Source organism: Equus caballus, chromosome 17 (assembly GCF_041296265.1).
Source record: "Equus caballus isolate H_3958 breed thoroughbred chromosome 17, TB-T2T, whole genome shotgun sequence".
Lineage (NCBI taxonomy): Eukaryota > Metazoa > Chordata > Mammalia > Perissodactyla > Equidae > Equus > Equus caballus.
This window is the reverse complement of record NC_091700.1, coordinates 66,796,668-66,818,118: the sequence shown is the minus strand read 5'-3', so window position 1 is coordinate 66,818,118 and position 21,451 is coordinate 66,796,668. Positions and strand designations below refer to the sequence as shown.

Genomic DNA, 21,451 nt, shown 5'->3' with positions numbered 1-21,451 from the left:
CCTAATCCATTTACCTAACCTTGAATTGTGCCCCTATTTTTCCCATCTTGTTTAAAAGGATACCATGGAAAGTCTTGGCAAATCACTTGTACACTAACTTCATTTCTCTGCTTTCCCAGTGTAACATTCCTATTAGAGATGGAAATGTAGTCTGCTTTGATTTATTCTTAGAGAACCCCGCCCCCCCCAACTCTTGGTCATACTTGCTTCCTCTGATAACAATCTTAAAAACCACTACAAGTATGACTGCTTACTGAGCATAATCTAAGCCAAACACTTATAATATGTAGGCCCAAAAACAACTCTGAAAGGTTGGAATTGTCATCCTTATCTGAGAAGGAAAAAATTAAGTTTCATAAAAATTAAGTAACTTGCTTAAAGTTTACACAAGATTGCATCAAATCATTATGCCAAAATTTATTATGAACTATCAAAATAGCATGTGTAACAGATCTACTAATCTGTTCTTAACAGTCATGAGAATCGATGCTATTTGTTCACTCCTTTTATTTACTTCCATTGTCCAAGAGGAGTGTTAAAGGATTTAATCTCCAGGGTTTCTCAGTTATTAAGACTTGGAACTCATATATGAGTATTCTTAGAAGGATTCTGTATTTGCATTTAATTAAAAACACTTAACAAAAATAAGAAACACACTCAGAAGTTTCAATATTTAAAAAGCACAAAAGGATATATTGTAAAAAATCTACATCCAACATCTGTCTCCCAGCCACCTAATTTCTGGTTCCACAAGCAATAGCGTTTATACATACATAAGCAAATATACACAAACATAAAACATACTATATTGTAAAACAGGTACAAGAATAGCCACAGGAATTCAAAGAACAAAATTTTAGAGTCAGTTTGTCAGATTTCACTAAAAAGTTTTTTGAAATTTTTGACATGAATTGTATTGAGTTTATAAGATATTAACTAAGGAAGAATTAAACTGTGGAGATATCCAGAATCCTACTTTTTTGAAGTCATCTAGCAACATTACAACTTTAAGCAAGGAGTTATAGTTCAAAAAACAGAAAAGTACCCTCAGGTGTTTTAAGCATTTTGTTAAACTCCAAGCTTATTTTGAGTTTTAGATTCCCAGATATTATTCTCATTCATTTGTGCAAGAAATCCTGTAACGTCCTTTGAAGTTCTGGGCATTAACACTTTTTGCTGCTCATGGGTTATTTCCAGTATGTTGAGAAACACTTTTCCTTCGTCTTGATTTTAAAATTATCATAAATATTTAGGTTTGGCTGGAAATGACGCTCTGAATAACCAAGGTTTTACTACCACTTCAAGGAATTAAGAATAAATAAACTTCCTCTCATCTGGTAGTTTAAAAATGATCTGTTCCAGTGTACTCAATATACAGTCATACAGTGCTTAATGACCGGATACGTTCTGAGAAATATGTCGTTAGGTGGTTTCGTCATTGTGCGAACATCACAGAGGGTACTTACACAAACCTAGATGGTACAGTCTACTACATAAACTTAGGCTATATGGTAATCTTATGGGACCACTGCTGTACATGTGGTCTGCTGCTGACTATCATCAACTTTTGTTCTTTTGTGAGGAAGACTGGCCTTGAACTAACATCTGCTGCCAATCCTCCCCCCTTTTTATTGCTTGAGGAAGATTGTGCCTGAGCTAACATCTGCGCCAATCTTCCTCTGTATTGTATCTGGAATGCCTCCACAGCAAGGCTTGCTGAGCGGTGTGTGGGTCTGTGCCTGGGATCTGAACCCGTGAACCCCGGGCTGCTGAAATGGAGTGCGTGAACTTAACCTCTACACCACCGGGCCAGCCCCTGAAAAATATCATCACCTTCTGAATAGCAAAAATTCATTTAGTAGGAGGCTGGCCTTGTGGCATGGTGGTTAAGTTCAGTGTGCTCCACTTTGGTGGCCCAGGTTCAAGGGTTCGGATCCTGGAGCAAATCTACATCACTCGTCAGCTATGCTGTGGTGGCAACCCACATACAAAACAGAGGAAGATTGGGACAGAGGTTAGCTCAGGCACGATCTTCCTCAAGCAAAAAAAGAGGAAGATTGGCAGTGGAAGTCAGCTCACGGCAAATCTTCCTCAGCAAAAAAAAAAAAAAAAAAAAAGACAAAAGAAAAAGAAGAAATCACTTAGCAAAGCTAAATAACATAACTAATTGAACAAATTATTCTATAATAGAAAACATTTCTATAATACTACCTATGTGCAAAATATATACAAACATTAAATGACTGAAGTCTCAATAATGCAGAAGATACTTTTAGATATTAAAGCATCCCACAGCCTTTAGAATAAATACCAGTTGCTAGTGTATGGACAAGTAGGACAAAAAGGATTTTATGTGTCAGAGTTTAGGATATTACAGAGCTTAGTATAAATATAAATTAGCCAATTTTAAGATCAGATGTACTATTCTCTTCTAAATTCACAAAAACATACAAAAGCTACCAAGTTATGAAATTCTGCCTGAATATAAGTTCTGGTTTACTAGCTAAAATCTTATGCTTTCTTTTAAAGCTTGTTAGTTTGTTCATAAATATTATTCTGGAGTCATTACTAAATATATCACATTAAAAAAAATCAACAAAAAGCCAAGTAAATCTTTTTTTTTTTTGAAGAAGAAGATTAGCCCTGAGCTAACTGCTGCCAATCCTCCTCTTTTTGCTGAGGAAGGCTGGCCCTGAGCTAGCATCCGTGCCCATCTTCTTCTACTTTATATGTAGGACGCTTACCACAGCATAGCTTGCTGAGTGGTGCCATGTCCGCACCTGGGATCCGAACTGGCAAACCCCGGGCTGCCAAAGCGGAACGGGCAAACTTAACTGCTGCGCCACCGCGCTGGCCCTCAAGCCAAGTAAATCTTTAGTGGACATCATATAGATTTATAAATGAGAGGGTTAAACCTAATAACAGATAATTTTAAGATACGTTGTAACAGCACTCCAATAAAAATAGCTGATTTATGAATTTATTTTATATTAAAATTTTTGGAATTAGACATACTTTTACATTATAGGAAAAGTTTCTTTAATATTATATTTATTAAAATTCCTCCATGAGTCAAGTTTACAAAGTTGACGTAAATTCAAAACCATGACAATTTGAGCCATTCTAAAAGATTCTAACATTCTAAAAGATTAACAGGTTAATTATATGAAGACAACTCAATTTTTAGTTTCGTGTATTGCTTAAATCACAAATTAATCTGAAGTCTTCATTTAATAATTAAAAAACCCACTGAGCTTATTTTCAAAGCTTATCAGTATGTGAAAGGTATGGAAACTTTCTGTACTATTTTAGCAACTTTTCTGCCCGAAATTATTTTAAAAGAAAGTTGGGGGAAAAAAATGGCTTTGTTTGCTCTGCATGTAGAGGAACCACTGAGAATTCAGTGTTCAATGAGGTAATGATATTTACCTTAACACTCATCAGTGATTTTCCTTTTAACTAGGCTATTAAATACCCTTTTCTATTGATAAATTAAAGACTAATCATTCTCTTTCTTCCCCTCCCTCCAACACACATGAACTAGAACACAGAGATTTTTAAAAAAGGAACTGTGGAGTGTACAATGGTACAGCCACTTGGCAGTTAAGTTCGGTAGGTTCTTTTAAAGTAAAAGATTCATCTACCCTATGATTAGCAATTCCACCCCTGGGTATTTATCCAAGAGAAATAAAAACATATGCCCACAAGAAGACTTGTATAAAAATGTTCACAGCAGCTTTATTCACGATAGCTCCAAAGTGGAAACAACCTAAATGTCCATCGACAGGTGAATGAATAAACAAACCGTGGTCTATTCACACTCAGCAATAGGAAGGAATGAACTACTGATACAATAACAAAAATGGACGAAAATATAACACTGAGTGAGAGAAGCTAGACACAAAAGAGTATATACTGTAGGATTCCATTTATTTTTAGGCCAGGAAGAGCAAAACTAAGCAATGGTGACAGAAACTAGAAAGCGTTTGCCTCTTGAGGTGTAGTGGTTGAGACTGATAAAGGGGTATATGGAAACTCTGTAGGGTGACTGAATTGTTCTGTATCTTGTTTCAATATATGCAACAATTACATAGGACAAAAATAATGCATGAAATTAGACTTGAATTGAAATGAAAATTATACTCCTGTTAAAAACACAGGGGCTGGCCTGACGGCACAGCGGTTAAGTTCGCACGTTCTGCTTTGGCAGTCCGGAGTTCACCAGTTTGGATCCTGGGTGAGGACATATGCACCTCTTATCAAGCCATGCTGTGGCAGACATCCCACATATAAAACAGAGGAAGATCGGCACGGATGTTAGCTCAGAGCCAAGCTTCCTCAGCAAAAAGAGGAGAATTGGTGGCAGATGTTAGCTCAGGGCTAATCTTCCTCAAAAACACCCCAAAAAACAAGAAATATATTTTCTGAAAGAAAAAGTAACAGAGACAAAAACTGAAGAGTTTTAACATTTCTATTTTCAGGATGCTTACCTGTCTAAGAGTTGATAATGTTTTTCTAAAGCATCTTTTTCAGCCATCACTGCTCGGTCCTTTTCAGCCATGGCATTATCCCTTGCTTCTCGGAGATTTCTAAAATTTAAACATACATTCAGTTATTCCAAATACATAAGTATCCATCTTTTAAGGATTCATAAATGGGCTTGTTTGGAGTTGAACTATATGACAATCTTAAGGAGCCACTAGAGGTTGGTAACCCAAAGTGAATACTATATGAATCTGCCTAGCTTGGTGAGTTTCTGTAGCAGCATTATCAGGGCAGGTGCAAAAATGGTCTCTCTCTAAGTGTTACCTTTCTCCACAACTTTTCTCTACATGGGTTAAAGGCAGGCTGAACAGTTTGCATATACTGTAACTTGTTTAATCCTTATCATAATCTAATGAGGTAGGTACAATTACTCACATATTATCCACAAGAAAACCAAGGTTTTGAGAAGTTAATAAATGTTCTATGAAACACTTTAAGTGAAAGATATAATATAGAGATCACAAGCATCAAAATGGGAATGAAGTTTGGGATACGAGGAAGAGAACAGCTGAAATAACGGACCTTGGGATATCACTTGTAGAGGAAGGGAAGAGAAGGGAACCCAGAAGGGCTGATAGATTAGGACAGAGTAGAAGGAACAAAGGACACAAAGTCTTAAGAAGATGACAAACAGATAAGTGAAATGAGTTCTACAAGCAAGACGGAAGACTGGAGACTGCTGTTGGAGAATGGTGATTTGGAGGTAGAATAACACTTTCAGTGATAGAATTTCGGTTGATAACAAGATCCAGGGTGTGATCACTGGAGCAGCTAACTGAAGCAGAGCTGAGATGAAGGGCAATATTCATGTAGGGCTCAAGGAAATGCAGGCAGAGTATAGACAACTCACCACTTTCAGTGCTGATAGCTGAAACTGAAATTGACAGAAAGATATATTCAGTGACAGTTAAGGGGAATGTCCAAAAGATGGAAGGTAACAACAGTGAGTATTAGGAGATGAAACAGCCAGAAACGAGCCTTCCAAAATCAAATCTTGTTTTTTAATCAAAGGGGAAGTTTGGATCAAGAAACAGGGGGTGGCCCGGTGGTGAAGCAGTTAAGTGTGCATGCTCTCTGCTTTGGCAGCCGGGGGGGGGTTCTCTGGTTTGGATCCCAGGTGTGGACCTATGCGCTGCTTATCAAGCCATGCTGTGGCAGGCGTCCCACATAAAACAGAAGAAGATGGGCACAGGCGATAGCTCAGGGCCAATCTTCCTCAGCAAAAAGAGGAGGATTGGAGGGTGCATGTTAGGTCAGGGCTAATCTTCCTCAAAAAAAGACTAAAAAAATACACAAAAAAGAAAAATACCAACAGTAAGCTTCTTTCAATCTATTTTCTTTTTAATTCTCTTCTCTAACAGAGTTAGAACATAAATAAAGGGTGTAACATAAACGATTTTGCTCACTAATCCCTATAAATCCCTTCTGTTGCACTTTAATCTATTTTATAGATGAGGAAATTGAAGTTTAGAGAGCTTAAGTACCTAGCCCCAAGTCACACAGCCTAAGTGTTAAAGTCACAATTTGAGCCCAGCTCTGTCTTACTCCAAAGCAAGTGTTTTTTATATCATCCTATTTCCCATAAAGAACTGGACTGGATTTTAGAATTTGCTTTTTATTATTCATGGAGAATGTCAGTAGGGAGTCATGAAAACCCCCACAGTTTGAATAAATTTACCTAAGAACTATTGGATAGAAATGTTTAGCAGTCATACTTGCTGCGCCAGTACTCACCGTCATCTTTTGCAGGGTGGTATTAACAAATTTGAAATTTTAAAACACTTCAACCAATAGAGATTCATCAGGAAAACGGTTTATGAGCCAGAAATACAATAATTTTTTTAAAAACTGGAGTACAGATAACTCTTATTAAAAAGAAAATAACTTTGGTATACTTTTATTTAAGTGGAAGTGCATTTTAAAGCAGATATCACAAAATGGTATGTCATTATTTTCTGATATCATCCTGATTGCAATTACCTTCAAAAAATATTCTATTATCAAACTAATTGAAACATGAAAATTTAATTTTATACATAGAATAAAATTATCAAAGTATATTAAACATTTATATATTTTTCATTCCTAGATGATTTATATTTTAGTCAGTAAATCATTACAACTCGGTTGCAATTTTCATTTTTCAAATATAGCCTCATTATTCTATAAGTTACTTCAGTATGAAAATTCCAAAGAGATCATATTTACAGTACTAATTAATCACGAATGCTTATTTAGTTGGTAGATAGGGAAGCTTCAGTCTCTAACTATACTTCCTTTCCTACAACAATGGACGTTAGAAATATGGGCATAAGGAAAGAAGGCAACAATGCCTGGTTCCAGTAATGGGTACCTGAGACACATTCCTACTTCTCACCACACGTGGAGGTCGGGCACAGTGTACACTAAGAGTATTCCTGGAAGCCACTGCTACTCAGAAATGGCTAGCAATAGTTTAACAATAAAAGCAAGTCACAGGGAATGAAATAAAACCCAGAATAAACTAACACCAGGGCTTATGAGGAGGGATGATTAGAGGCTACTAGTGCATTCACATGCCATGATCTACATCATCCAGCTAACTATAATTAGTGCTATATAAAGGCATAAACAAAATTCTACGGCACAAAGAGGAGTTGATTATTTTTAACTGAAGGAAGAGAAGTGAGTGAATGAAGGGAAGGCAGTTAAGTTGGACTCTGAAGAACAAACAAGTAAAGGCAATTCAAAAAGAGAAAACTGAAGTGAACGGGAGAAAGTCCTGGAAGCTCAGGCTTCTATCATTTGGGCCTCTCATACATGTTTGCTGGTACAGATTTCTGTGTAAACCCATTCTTTTTATCAGGTACCAGACCTTTCATATCCTTCCCACAACATGCATACTACAACAAGAAGCAACACAATTCCTTTTAACATAAAGATAGAGATACTTCCTTTAATATTATCAATTGACTTTTAATGCTTCAAATTAACTCTAGAAGACATAAACTGAACTACTCTTCTACTGACAAGAATAATAGTAATAGCAAACACAGAGTACTTCCCATGTGCTAGAACTATTCTAGGCACTTTACATATAGTAACTTATTTAACTTCACAATAACCCCACAAAGTGTAGGTTGTATCATTACCTCCATTTTACAAAGGAGAAGACTGAAACACGAGAAGTTAAATATTTTCCTATGGTAACAGCAAGTCAGCTATGGAGCCCAAATGTGAACCCAAACTGTCTGCTTCTAGAGTCCATGCTCATCATACCATGCTGCCTCTCTTAAGAATCCCTTTGTTTCACAGAAGTTTTCTCCTTGGGAAATTCTGTCATTACGAGATTTATATTATATGATTGTCACATAGAACAGACAGATGTTAAAGCAAAAACAAAGCTTGACAGAACTGTGAATTCATTATACACTTGTTTTTATGGTCTTTTAAACTTAGATTGGTTTGATAAAACACCAGACGGACTGTATTCCTGCCACAGATAAAACCACAACTGCTGTATAACTAATAAGTTACCCATTTTTAAATGTTAAATGCACTAGAAAACCTAACAGAAATACAATTACAGAAGAAATAGCAAGAATTCAAATGTTCTTCAAAAGACAAACTTGAGAAATTGATAGAAACTATCTGCAGCATGCATAAGCTAATGAAGGTAAAGTTTCCAAGTCCAAACTGAGTATACAATTAAATGCAATTATAATTACAGAGAATGATGTTGGGAGTTTGCCAACTGGCTAACATTACAATAAATGTTTTAAAATACAGAAATTCAAATATTTCATCCTTAGAAATGCTTTTAGAAAGCCAGTATTTGATTCCAAAACTGTTTTTCATGATTCTTTCATGTTGCTTCCTATTAACTCCATCCCCCATATACACACACTTATCTCTCCCATCCATTCTATATTTGTGTGTGGGAGGTAGGTTGAGAGGAATGATGGCAGAAAGGGAAAAGATCTTATCAATCCTACATAAAATTCAAAAGTAAAGCGAGTACCCTAGTATGATAACTAGTGCCCAAATAATGTATTTTTCAACTTGAGGCACTTTTTAGAGTGAAAGAGGGTGCTATTAATAATTATGCCAGAGGAACAGGCATAAACCAGGACTTCTGTGGACAAATCACTGGGAGATATAGTCACTTAAATTATAACATTCCAATAAGAAACTTAAAAAGTTAAGTTCTTAATTATTTCTCTAAATAAAAGAATTTTAATATTATAATAAAATAGATGTATTTCATCTGCAATCTAGTGTATTTGTGCAGAGGTGGCTTCAAACCCATAAGTTTATCCAAAAGTATCTCACAACTGAAACCTGCAACCCTCAGGACCGAACATACAATAACAGCAAACTTCTGTAGAGGAAGGAATGTATTTTCTTACTACTACAAGATAAATTTCATGATACTAATAGGCCAAATCTAAATTTATACTTGAAAAGTGGTAAGAAAAATGTTAGAAGAATGAGAAAAACTTTAGGAACCTTTGAAATTTTAATAGGAACAAGTCAGAATTTGACAAAGCCAAGAGCATGTCTTAGCCTGAATAATCATCCTTAATGCCTCAGAACTTGAAATTTATCAAGAATAAATAGTGACAAAAACATGATAGTCAGCAGAGCTCAACAAGCACAACTAAGCAGCCCATTCTCTTTCTGCTTTCACAGAAACATATTTCAGTTAATAAAAGTGAATATATTTGGGCCGGCCCAGTAGCACAGTGGGTAAGTTTGCAAGCTCCGCTTTGGTGGCTGAGGGTTCACGGGTTCAGATCCTGGGCATGGACCTATACACCGCTCATCAAGCCATGTTGTGACAGCATCCCACATACAAAATAAAGGAAGACTGGCACAGATGTTAGAGCTCAGTGACAATCTTCCTCAAGCAAAAAGAGGAAGACTGGCAATAAACGTTAGCTCAAGGTCGATCTTCCTCACCAGAAAAAAAAAAAAAGTGAATATATTTTTTTCCAGTTGGAACAAAAAGGGATTGAAACAGGCTGTTTATATGACAAGCTTATTTATAGGGAAAGCATTTGAATTAATCACTTCTACCTTCAGATTCTTCTTCCTGGACAAAAAAATAAAATGGCTCATTTCCTTATCTGATGTATTTGATGGCACAAAAAGAGAAGGGTTGGAAGTGGATTATCTGCTGTTTATAATCAATGACTGATAATTCTTCCTTTACTTAACATAGATAGTTGGAAAGGGAATGAATAGGACATGAAAAAACAGCAAAGTGGAAATTTTATTTAACAATTTCTTGGGAGAAGCTATGCATTTTAAGAGTAGAAACTTTCTGAAATTACTGTTGACTGAATACACTACACTTTGCTATTCCTTCGTTTTAGTTGGTGCTTAAGTAGGTGTTTTTCATTTTACAAATGTAAAAATGGCCTAAAGTAGATAAAGATCTAAACCAAATCATGGTTTAAAAAAATTATGAAAAGTTTAAGCACCAAAATGCAAAACACTCATTTAAAATCTGTTAATGTGTCCAGCTTTAAAAAGTAGCTGATAGAATGAAATGTAATATACTAAAATGAAACTAAGTTAATCTGGTTGATGCTTAACTGACTATTATATGTCAGTCACCATGGTCAGTCTTGATCAAATCCACCTCATTATAAATCCTTACGTAGGTTTTCATCTAATCTTATAATCATCTGATGTCTCAAAAGTAGGATCAATTCATTCTTTTATTCAACAAATATTTATTGAGCACTTACTATGTACTAGACACTGGTACATGAGAATCAAGAACTGAACAACAGATAAAAATCCCTCCTCACACGCAGATTATGTTCTAGGAGGAAAGAAACCAAAAGTAAGCGAGTAGGTTCTAAGTGCTCTGGAGAAAACTGAAACAGAAAAGGGGCTAGTGGGCAGCAGGCGTGGGGGCCTGGGGATTTCACAAGTTTAAACAGAGTAGTCAGGAAAGACATCAGAGAGCAGGTGACATCTGAAGACTTGGAGAAAGTGAGGAAACAGGGCTCTAGGGTATCCAGGAGTGGAGGGATAAGCAGTGGGAACTGTACATACAAAGGACCTGAGGTGGGAACATGCCTAACAGCTAAAGGAACAGGAGGCAGTATGACTACGCAAGTGACTAGGACAGAGAAGTGAAATGAGGAAGGGGTAATTGGGCACTGATCACACAGTACCACAGGCCATCATAAGTAGTTAAACTTTTACTGAATGAGATGGGGAGCCTTTTTATCCAAGCAGAGGAATGATCCAATTTGACCTACCATTTAACAGGAACTGTGCTGAGAATAGGTGGGCAAGGGCATGGAAGGGAGCTGAGGGACCACTTAAGAGACTCTTGCGGGGGCCAGCCCGGTGGCCAAGTGGTTACGTTTGCATGCTCCGCTTCGGCAGCCCAGGGTTTCGCTGGTTTGGATCCTGGGCGCGGACACGGCACCGCTCATCAGGCCACGCTGAGGTGGTGTCCCACATGCCACAACTAGAAGGACCCACAACTAAAATATACAACTATGTACTGGGGGGATTTGGGGAGGGGAAAAAAAAGAAGATTGGCAAGAGTTGTTAGCTCAGGTGCCAATCTTTAAAAAAAAAAAAAAAAAAAAGAGGCTCTTGCGGAATTAAAGCAAGAGACAATGGTAGCTTGGGCCAAGGTAGTATCTGTGATGTGATAAGAGATCATAAATTTTCAAGGCACAACCAAAAGGTCTTGATGAATATGGAATGTGAAAAAGAGAGAAGAGGCTGAAGATGACTTCAAGGTTTCGGTCTGAGTAAGAAGAGTTGCCTTTGAGTTAGATCAGACTGAAGGCAGAGCAGGGTTGCAGGGACAGAAGTTTGCTTCCGGACACATCAAACGTAAGGTGCTTATTAGGCAACTGCAAAAGATGTCAAGGAGATGAGGAGGACCAGGAAAGGGAGTGAGTAGGTAGAGCCAGTGAGGAAGGGCAAAGTCAAAGCGTGGTATCCTGGCAGCCAGTTAAAGAATGTGTTTCCGGGAGCAAGGAGTGATGAAGCGCATTAAATACTGCTGATAGGTCAAGAAAGATAAGAACTGAGAACCCGATGACTAGATTTTTGGCAAAATGAAGGTCTGTGGGGGCTTTGAGAAGAATAACTTTCTTGGAATGGTATAGCGGCAAAAGCTGGCTAGTAGATTTTTAAAAACAGGGTTAAAGAGTGAGTATATAAAACTCTTTGAAGGAATTTAGCCATAAATGGGAGCAAAGAAATGGGGTGGTGACTAGAGAGAGAAAATGGAGATAAAAATGGCTTTTTAAAGATGGGAGAAACAACATATTTACACATAGCTGAGAACTGCTGAGAACTATCTGGTAGTAAGGGGAAAACTGCCAATCGAGGAGAGAAAGGGGAGAATGGCTAGAGCTGTGTCCTAGAGCAGGAGAGAGGGGACGAGCTCTAGTTACAAGTGGAGAGCCTGGGCCTAGGAGAGCAGTGTCAGAGAGGTACACCCTGTCAAAAAATTGTACCATTTTATAGAAAAATAAAGGCTTCTTTACTAATTTTCTAAATTACAAATGCTTTTACAAAGTTATAATGATTCATATTCACCCCTCAAGCGTGGAGTGGGTTTGCAAACTCTCTTAAAGACAGAGTTTCTTTTCTAAATAAATTACCACCAAAATTATACTTTCGATAAGAAATCTTTTGTCAATTTTCATAGCCTTGACCAGTACAATGAGAGTCTGCATTGCATTTACAGTCAGATGTATCTCGTTTTACCAATTAAAGTGTGTAATCATAGGCAAAGCACACTCTCTCAGTGTCTCAGTTTCCTCATTTGTAAAATGGGGAAACTAATACCTATGACCTCAAAAAATGTCCCATTTAATTGGCTCTACAATGTATGTAAAGTGTTGAGTACAATGCTTGATGCATAATAGGCACTCAATAAACAGTAGCTGTTGTTAGCATGTTACCTAAATATGAAAATTGAAATTAATAATATGAAGGTATTCAGTTAAAGAATGACGCAATAATTACAGTAATGCTTCCCAAGATTTTTTATTGTATAAAAAGAAAATGATAATATTTGTAGAGTACTCTGGGGAAAACAGAGAAGACTGCAGGAGGGGCTTTAGCAGCTTAAGGGCTGAGAGGAGTGATATCCAGGGCACAGCAGAGAAAAGTTTCTAGTAATACTGTGTGGCCTTAGACAAGTACTTTTGGGTCAGAGCTGCCATATTTGTAAAAGATCAGGAATTAATTGTTATCTTCCTTTCTAAATCTTGTCTGCACCCTTGAGGTAACGGCCACGCCTGATCATCCATCTCTCTGAGACTGTAGTGAAGAAGGAAAGCTGGAGTCATTCCTGATGTCCACATCCTGTCAATAACCAGGTCCTGCCAATTCTACTACCTAAATATTCTTTAAATTCAGCTCTTATTCTCTTTCCACTTCTCATTTTCCCTTAAACTTTCTAATAGTCTCCTAACCAACCTCCCTGCCTTAGGCTCTCTTCAACTGTAATCCACCGTGTACTGCAACCGTAGTCATAGAAAAGGAATATATCATGTCACTCTTCTACTATAAAACCTGCAAGAACTCCCCATTGACAACAGGACCTTTTAAAATCTGACCCTGTCCTACTTTACCAGCTTCCCTCACCACCCTATGAACTATATGGTGCAAGTAAATCTAAGTTCTTGCATCTATACAACGAAACTATACATTATATTCTGCAGCTATACGATTGAGGTGAATCTAAGAACTCACTTTGCTTCATATCTGGAACACGCTATATACCTTGAAATACTTAAATATTATTAATTAAGTAGTGAACAAATGTGGTAATCACCTATAGGCATAAAGAATATAGTCAACAATAAAAGATAGCTAACAATAAAATTTCATTTATAATTATTTGAGAAATTAAGATATTCAAAAAGTCATCCATAAAGCCACATGTTTTCAGAATAATCTAAGTGAAAAGACACAGCAGAATATTCTTAAGCTTTTCCATAAAGAACTTGAAAAATTATACAGATAACTGGTAAGATATGAACAAAAGAAGTCCGTTTGCTTGTTTAAGCACTAGAGAGGACACACATTTTTAAAATGATGAATGGAGCCTCTATACACCAGTCCTAAGTCACCTATTGTAATGCATTATATACACGCAACTAACCTCTGTAAATAAACTTAGATTCAAGATTTAAAGATGTGTAATATCATTCCAAGATTCTACACGAATTTCAAGTTTATGTCATTATAGTTTCCTCTTGAGTACTTTTGAAAGATGATAAATTGAGCTCAAGATGGTTTTTATTGATATAGTGGGAAAATAACCTCACTAAAGCAATACTAATTATTACATTTTAAAGCATATTTTAGATCTCCTTTTCCCTACTGCCTTCCCCTTTTCAAATAATTGTAAAGCAATTTGAATTTCCAGATTCTGTGCAGCATCAAGAACATAATGAATACCTCTAACAAACTCGACCTTACCTTTTCACAGTGTCGCTATGAGAATAGTTCTTTCTGTATTTGAGACTACTTTAGGTAAAGGTAGTTTTACTTTCTGGAAAAACTAAATAATCAGCTGAATTTATCTTTCCTTTCTTTATTAGCACATAGTATTAATTAAGAACAAATAAGGTAGCCATTTTATGGACAAATTTAGACCAAAACAAAGGGCATGCAGACCCGCTATGTTTATATAGTGCCATTTATGAAAAATGGTTAAATGCTATGGAGATCAATAATTAAGAATAATTATCTATTTTCTACAGTGCTTTTTTTACAATAAACACTTCCATAATGTTATAAGTTGATTTTTATATAATGCTCATTTTACTTAAATTGTCAGTACAGTGCATAAAAGACATTTTAAGTATTTCATATAGGCAAAAGGTATCAAAATAACTACCATTTATATACGTCTTTATAACTTACAACGTACTCTTCACATATATTATCTCACTTAGACCTTATAGGCCACCCTGCGAAAGAGTATTATTAGCTCATTTTATAAAAGAGGAAATTACACTTCAGGGATATTAAGCAACAAATTCAGTCAGCTGATATGTGGTAGAGCCAGAATTTAAGTTTAGTCTTTTGCTTGAAATCTATTTCATAATATACTCCTTGTTCAGGGAATAATGCTTTTCTTCCAAATGTGTATGAGGATCTATATATTTGAGTCATATAATACCTACTAAGCAAGAAGTTATTTATATAATAAATCTCACCACCACAGTGAGTTTCATTCATTATTTCCCACAGCTTCAAACTCATTTCAAAGCAACTATTAAGCACAGAGAAAGACAACAAAACTCACATATTGAGCCGATGTATACATACACACTATAATCCCAACTATAGTATTTTTGATGTACCCAAATACCCAAGTTCTTTCTTTGCTTATCTTTGCCTTTTCTTAAGTTTTTATCTCTTCTACTCTCTTCCACTTCCCTCTCAACCCCTTAACTTCACAAACAACTGGTATGACTGCAGGGGCAGACACCAAGATTGGATGGCATGAGTTCTCTCTTTCTTTTCCACGTCTAAGGAGAGAAAACAAAAGGCACTCTCTTAATATCCCCCAATGTACAGAAAGCAAACCAAAGGCAAAACATATTTCTCTAATTTTATCTAACTTTCTTCTAAAAATGTTTACTGAGGGGAAAGAGAGGTAAGGAGACTAAGCACAAATATGCAAATATAAGAACTTCATTGATTTTAACTAATAGTGTAATAGCACATTTTGATAAAATACATGTAACTGACACAGTTACACATCTAAGTCCAAAGCAGGTGATTAATTTGTCCTGACACAAAAATATCTAAATGCATAGACCTGTTCTGAATCTCACATTTTATAATAAGGAATACTAAAATCCTTTCCTTAATTAAGTTGTAAGATTTTGGAAGAAATAATTCACAATTTATTTTTACCTTGTTAAAGACTAGTGGGACATAAGCTGTAACTCCAGTTAAATCCTGCTGTAATGAGGAAACTGATTCAAAAAGATTCTGCCGCATAAACTACAGGGTTGGATTATTGTGAGGTTAATAAAATGATAAAGGTGAGCCTATACAACTAGCTGGCTTGGAGTTCCTGTGCAATTCGAAGCCATTCGGGCCTAGGCTGTAGTTTGGCACCACCCGGTGGCAACTGTCTACTCTAGCTTCAATATCCACGGGGTCATTCTGGGTCCCCTGTCCGGCTGAGGCTTCCAGGGCAGCAGCCACAATCACAGCAATCTCCTGGCTAGGCACTATCCATTTTGATGTGGATATGGACTCAGGTAACACTGGGGAAGAGACGACCTGCTTTCAGCTTCCCTGCTTCCAGAAATGGTTCTGTCGGCTGTTTCCCAACCTACCTCTACCAACCATCTTAGACAAGAGGGGCTAATGTATCTAAATTCATGTTACCATTGATGTATTTCAGAGAATTTTTTTTAAAATAACAACAAGTAAAACTAAAAAATCAGGAAATTCTCAAAATGGTTACACACCAAGATTTATGTGGCTATGTGGATTGTTTGGAAATAATCATATATCTTATTATGGAAACAATCCTATAAATTTTAAGATTGTTAGTAAATAGGTCAAGAAAAGCCTACAAAATCCATAAAGAATTGGGCCAAAGGACTAAAAGTACTTATTTATAAAGCAGGAATAATATCACCTACACTACAGGTTTATCTCATGTTCAGTTCTTTCTCCTGAGATTCACAACTTATAGTCAACTTTTCTATTTGCATATCTCACAGACACTTCAAATGAAAATAAAATAAATTTATCACGTTTTCCAATTAAAGTCTTTTCTTTTCTAATATTTTAAAAACTGGTCACCATCCATGCAGCTGCCCAATCCAGCTGCCCAATGCACCAACCTGGTGACATCCTTAACTTCTTCTCACTCTCCAATCCAATCTAGTCACTGAATCCTGTTGGTTCCACCTCCTAAATATTATTCCAATCTTGCTCATTTCTTTCCATCTCTACTCCTACTAATCCAGTTCCATCATCACTTCTCATCTTGATAATGAAAACAACCTCTAAAAGTAGCCTCTTTGTCTGTAGCCTTCTACTCCTCCAATCTATTAATCACACTGCAGAGCGGTCTTCTTATATAAAATCAGATCATACCACTCATATTCTTAAAATCTTTCAGGGGCTGGCCCAGTGGCACAGCAGTTAAGTGTGCAAGTTCCGCTTTGGTGGCCCAGGGTTTGCCAGTTTGGATCCCGGGTGCAGACATGGCACCGATCAGCAAGCCATGCTGTGGTAGGCATCCCACATATAAACTAGAAGAAGATGGGCACAGATGTTAGCTCAGGGCCAGTCTTCCTCAGCAAAAAGAGGAGGATTGGCAGCAGTTAGCTCAGGGTTGATCTTCCTCAAAAAAAAAAAAAAACTTTCAATCGTTCCTCACTGATCTTAGACAATTGTCCAATGCATGATTTGGACTCCTGTTTCCCTCTTCTGTTTCATCTCTTATCACTACCTCTCAGTCTACATTCTAGCCATACTGAATTATTTTCCGTTTGTTCAAAAAGCTTAATTTTGTTTTGCCTCCAGGTTTTTATACAGGCTGTTCATTCATTCCCTCAATTCCCTCCCCTCCCCTAACTCATAGTCTCACTCTTACTCATCACACAGATGTTAGCATGGGCATTTCTCCCACCATGAAGTCTTCTCTGATTTCTCCCAAGGCTGGACTCGATACACCTTGAGTCCACGTGGTTGCATCCTGTGTATCCTGACAATTTCTCCATTGTCACCATACTTACGATCGTTGTTTCTCTGTTTGTCTTTACCCTCCATTAGCCCAACAGCTTGGTAGAGGCAGAGGTCACCATTGTATTTAGGGCATCTAGCATGTATCTGGCAAACGGTAGGTCTCAATAAATATTTGCTAAGTAAGTTAATTTATTGCTCTGAAAGCTCAAATGTAAACCTTTCTAACATCAACCTTAGTCTGATTTAAAGTCTTGATTGTTGGTAAAGATCAAAATATTATACACCCAAACAATGCTAATAAACTTGTATAAAAATTAAGTCAATTCAAAACAATTTTCTCACTAAAATATAAACTTTCAAAAGCAATACAAACTATAATGATGGTTTATGAAAATAATTGCTATTGAAATAAGCAGCATTTATTTTCCCCTAATACTGTCAATCTCTAAAGGAACCTAATATACAATGATCTAAAAGTAACTGCATGAATAAAAATGATCCTTCTTCAAGATTATCTAAGGTGATGTCTTTCAGGGCCAGTTGCTAAATGAGGCAAATGAAATATTTTGTACTATTATTCCAGTTTTTAAAAATTTTCTGGAGAAATCAGTGGCATGTTACAGGAAGAACTACTGGTACCTCAGTATTCTCTAATTTCCTTTTCATCTCTGTCCTTGAACTGAGGTTAAGATAAGAAGACAAGTTACCAGGGTAATAAAGAGATAGTGGGAATACCAGAGTAAAGAGGCCTAAGGTCTGATAAACTTTGCTCTAAGTTTATCAAAGATCTTAGAACTTTAACGTTCCATTATTTTAGATTTATGACAAATTTTCTTTAATGTATTAAAAAAGACATTTTCATAGAAATAAAGTTTAATCCCAATGAAACTATAAGCTTCAGAGAAATAAAATATCACACAAATTTCCCACTTTCTTTTTTTTTTTTTTTACCTGTTTTCCCGTTCATATATTTCCTTAGAGGAACTTCGAAGCTGATCAATTTCTTGATTAGTTTTCAATCTGATTTGTTCCAGTTCATCACGTAGTTTATTTTCATATTCAGTTTTATAATGGTCTCTGCAAGGAGTCAAAAGGAATAGCCATGATTTTCTTTTTTTGTAAAAGACATAGATTTTTGCCCTTCATATAAGACTTTAATATCCTATGTCAAATATGTTCTATATACAATGTTACTTGAAAAACATAGCTATTAGATATAAAGTTTTATAATTTCTAAACATATTGTTCCAAACTAGTTCCATCTAAGATTTCCTTTTAAACATACTGCCCTAAAGGATTCATTAGTACATAAAATGTTAGTTAATTTGTGCTGAATAATTCATCTTCAAAAATATTTTACTAATAGTTTTTAATGCTTATGGCTGGAGACCTGAAAACTGATGCATATGTAATGTCCTTCATTTAGAAATAACAACCTACTGTGGTGCAGGTTGAGAGACAACTAATATTAAACAAAATATAAAACCAAAAGGACTCTAATTGACTTTCCTTTAACGCCTAATTATAGCCACTGTGATCTCTTAGCGAAGGTATAAAGCATTACATAGGGCATTAGCAGGAGCACAAACTGATGAAAAATATCACAGGCTAGGAAAAAGGTAATGAATGTGTGAATTCTTAAGGATGAAATTTAGAATTTGTTTTAGCTTTTGATGTGCTGATAAAAATAAGTAACGCAGGGATTACAAGGGCTATCAGTACAAAGCAACTCTAATAGCTTATACACCTTGTTGAAGTGAGAAGACAGGACTGAAACGCAGGAATCTGATGCCAGAGTGTGTGTCTTAAAACAGTATGCAATGCTGTCTCCTCATTCTTCTTTTATGTTTCACACACTCAGGAAAAGGTCAGCTTAGTTAGGCTCTGCATGATTAGATTTTCTTCAAAAAGATACTACTACAGAGATATTTATATACTTTCAAAAAGTACTTATATAGAGACCTTAGTCATAGGGAATTTAAAATGTCATATATGTATGTCATAAGAAAAAAAAAAATAAAAGTAGTTATAGATATATTCCCCTACCTAAAAGAAACAGGCTTCTGGTTGTTGGAAAAACCAGTGTCTTAAGAAAAAATTAATTAGAATAAGAATATCTTATAAGGAAACAAAGTGAACATCATCCTATAGACCTTAAAAAAATCATTATTCTTCCCCAAAGCCAAGAATTCCCCCAAAGAAGTTGGTGTTAATTTATATCTATTTATATAGAAAATAATGTAAATCTTGCCTGGATGTTACATATTTTTCATACATCTCTTCTCTAGCCTTTTTGGTTTCTTCAAGTTGAGCTTGAAGCCTTTCAAGGCGGTCCTCTTCATGGGCACAGCGAACACTAAGCTCCATGTTTTGGCGATTGAGATATTCTTTATCCTTTTGCAGTAAAGTAACAGTCTGTTGTAAGGTGGCTACCTACATACACACAGAGACAGTGTCCAGAGTAACGTCGTCTTACTTTTGAAAGTTTACTGAACACTTTTTTTCATTTGTGCTTTCGCTCAATGCATAAAATGGGCTAATTCTTACCTTGCAAATTTTCATCCAAACAGAGCTACTGAAAGTCCTTTCTTTCTAGCAGCTACATCAAAAAGGAAGAGGATGTCCCTCCCACAATTCTGCCCTGGGCTAAGTCTACAATCACTGCACAAAAAAACACAAGTGACTCTATGACCTTACCTCTTTTGATAATTCACTTCTTTCTTTAGTTTGAGTTATGTGAGAGGCTTCAAGTATTTCATGTTTTCTCCTTAACTCGCTCACTTCCTGTTCAAGTGCATCACGTTCACTATAAAATTCAAATACAGTTATTTATTTTTACTAAAATAAAATGCAAATACATAGGTAAATTTTATATCCCTTTTTACAACGAACATTTTAAAAGGGGTGATTATGTTTCAGGAAACTGAACAGAGATATTAGCAGTGGGGCTTTATGTCATTCTATGAACAATAAAGTACCTGCTTTTCAAATTTAGAAGGAACTCTCTGTTCAAGACCTTGTTCAGATACATAAATATGAATTTATTATCTTAAAAAATAAATATGCAAACTAGCCAGTCAAGTAAATAATAAAAAACTTTCTAAGGTTTTCACCTTTCTAAGATCTTTTCACTAATCATCTTCAATCTTATCTTGAAGCCAAAACTTTTAAAGAATTTATACATGGCTCTAGGCTTTCAGTTCAGTGAAGGTAAAAAGGCCTTAACTCATCAGTCAGATTGCACAGCAGATACACAGGCAGCCATTCTTGTGACTACTTCGTTCACAAATCATTTATGATTACCTAGAGATTCTAATTTCCATTTTCAGACTAGCTCTTTCCCAGAAACAGTAAAACCAAGAATTGGACCACACCTGTAACAGGTATCTTAAAAAATGAACAGAGAAATAGACTTACTAACTCTTAACTTATCCTTTCCAGTCAGCATCAGTTCCTTTGTACTTTATTTCATCTGCCCACCTGGTGTTTCCATGGAGAGAGCTATTAAGAATTATTGTTCTTTTCATTAGATTTTTCAAGAACTCATTCAGAAAGATTTTTTTCTTCTGGTTAACAAAGTATTATGTTTATTAAAGAAAAGTGAGCAAAGCACAAGTTAAAAAATAACAACCACTCATAAACCCACTAACTCAAGACGACTATCAGTCTTAATATTTTGGTACATATTATTTTAAGTATTTTGTGCTTTTACAGGCAAATGCTTTTATTCTCACAAGGTTATGATCACCCGCCCTTTGCTATAATGTTTTTATGTAAAAAATGATTATAAAGCACAAAATAGCAAGACAGCCATAAACTTGCCATCCACACTTGACAACAGTTAACATTTGTCTATATTTGCACTAAAGTTTTGTTTTTTAAAAAGATAAAACACCACAGGTAAACATGAAGTTCTCGATATTTTCCTCACTGTTCCTATATCATCCCCTAGATACAATGATGAATTAGTCTCTTCATACCATATTTTTTTAACATACTTTTATTTACCAACTGTTAACAATTTGTTATATTTACTTTGCAATGTTTACTAAATATTACTTTGTCATATTTATTCTCTCCCTCTCTGTTGTTCATATATGTGAATGTATATATGTATACGCACACATATATACCTGCATAGACATCTACACACAAATGCAAACACACACTTATACATGTACATTTTTTTCCCCTCAACTAA

The 21,451-nt window shown here is 35.9% G+C and overlaps 1 protein-coding gene across 5 annotated transcripts in view; it reads right to left on the bottom strand.

The window, feature by feature from the left end:
• Nucleotides 1–21,451, bottom strand: part of PIBF1 (progesterone immunomodulatory binding factor 1) — a 175,516-nt gene that overhangs the window by 119,508 nt on the left and 34,557 nt on the right. For all 5 annotated transcript variants that reach the window (XR_011427823.1, XR_011427825.1, XR_011427824.1 and 2 more), the window contains exons 7-10: nt 19,948–20,056; nt 19,502–19,683; nt 18,202–18,327; nt 4,491–4,589 (exon numbers count right to left, since the gene is read on the bottom strand). Coding sequence is in view for 2 of the 5 variants with exons in the window: in XM_023621682.2 (XP_023477450.2) it covers nt 4,491–4,589; nt 18,202–18,327; nt 19,502–19,683; nt 19,948–20,056 (516 nt within the window). In the remaining 3 variants the exon portion in view is untranslated. The remainder of the gene's footprint in view (nt 1–4,490; nt 4,590–18,201; nt 18,328–19,501; nt 19,684–19,947; nt 20,057–21,451) is intronic.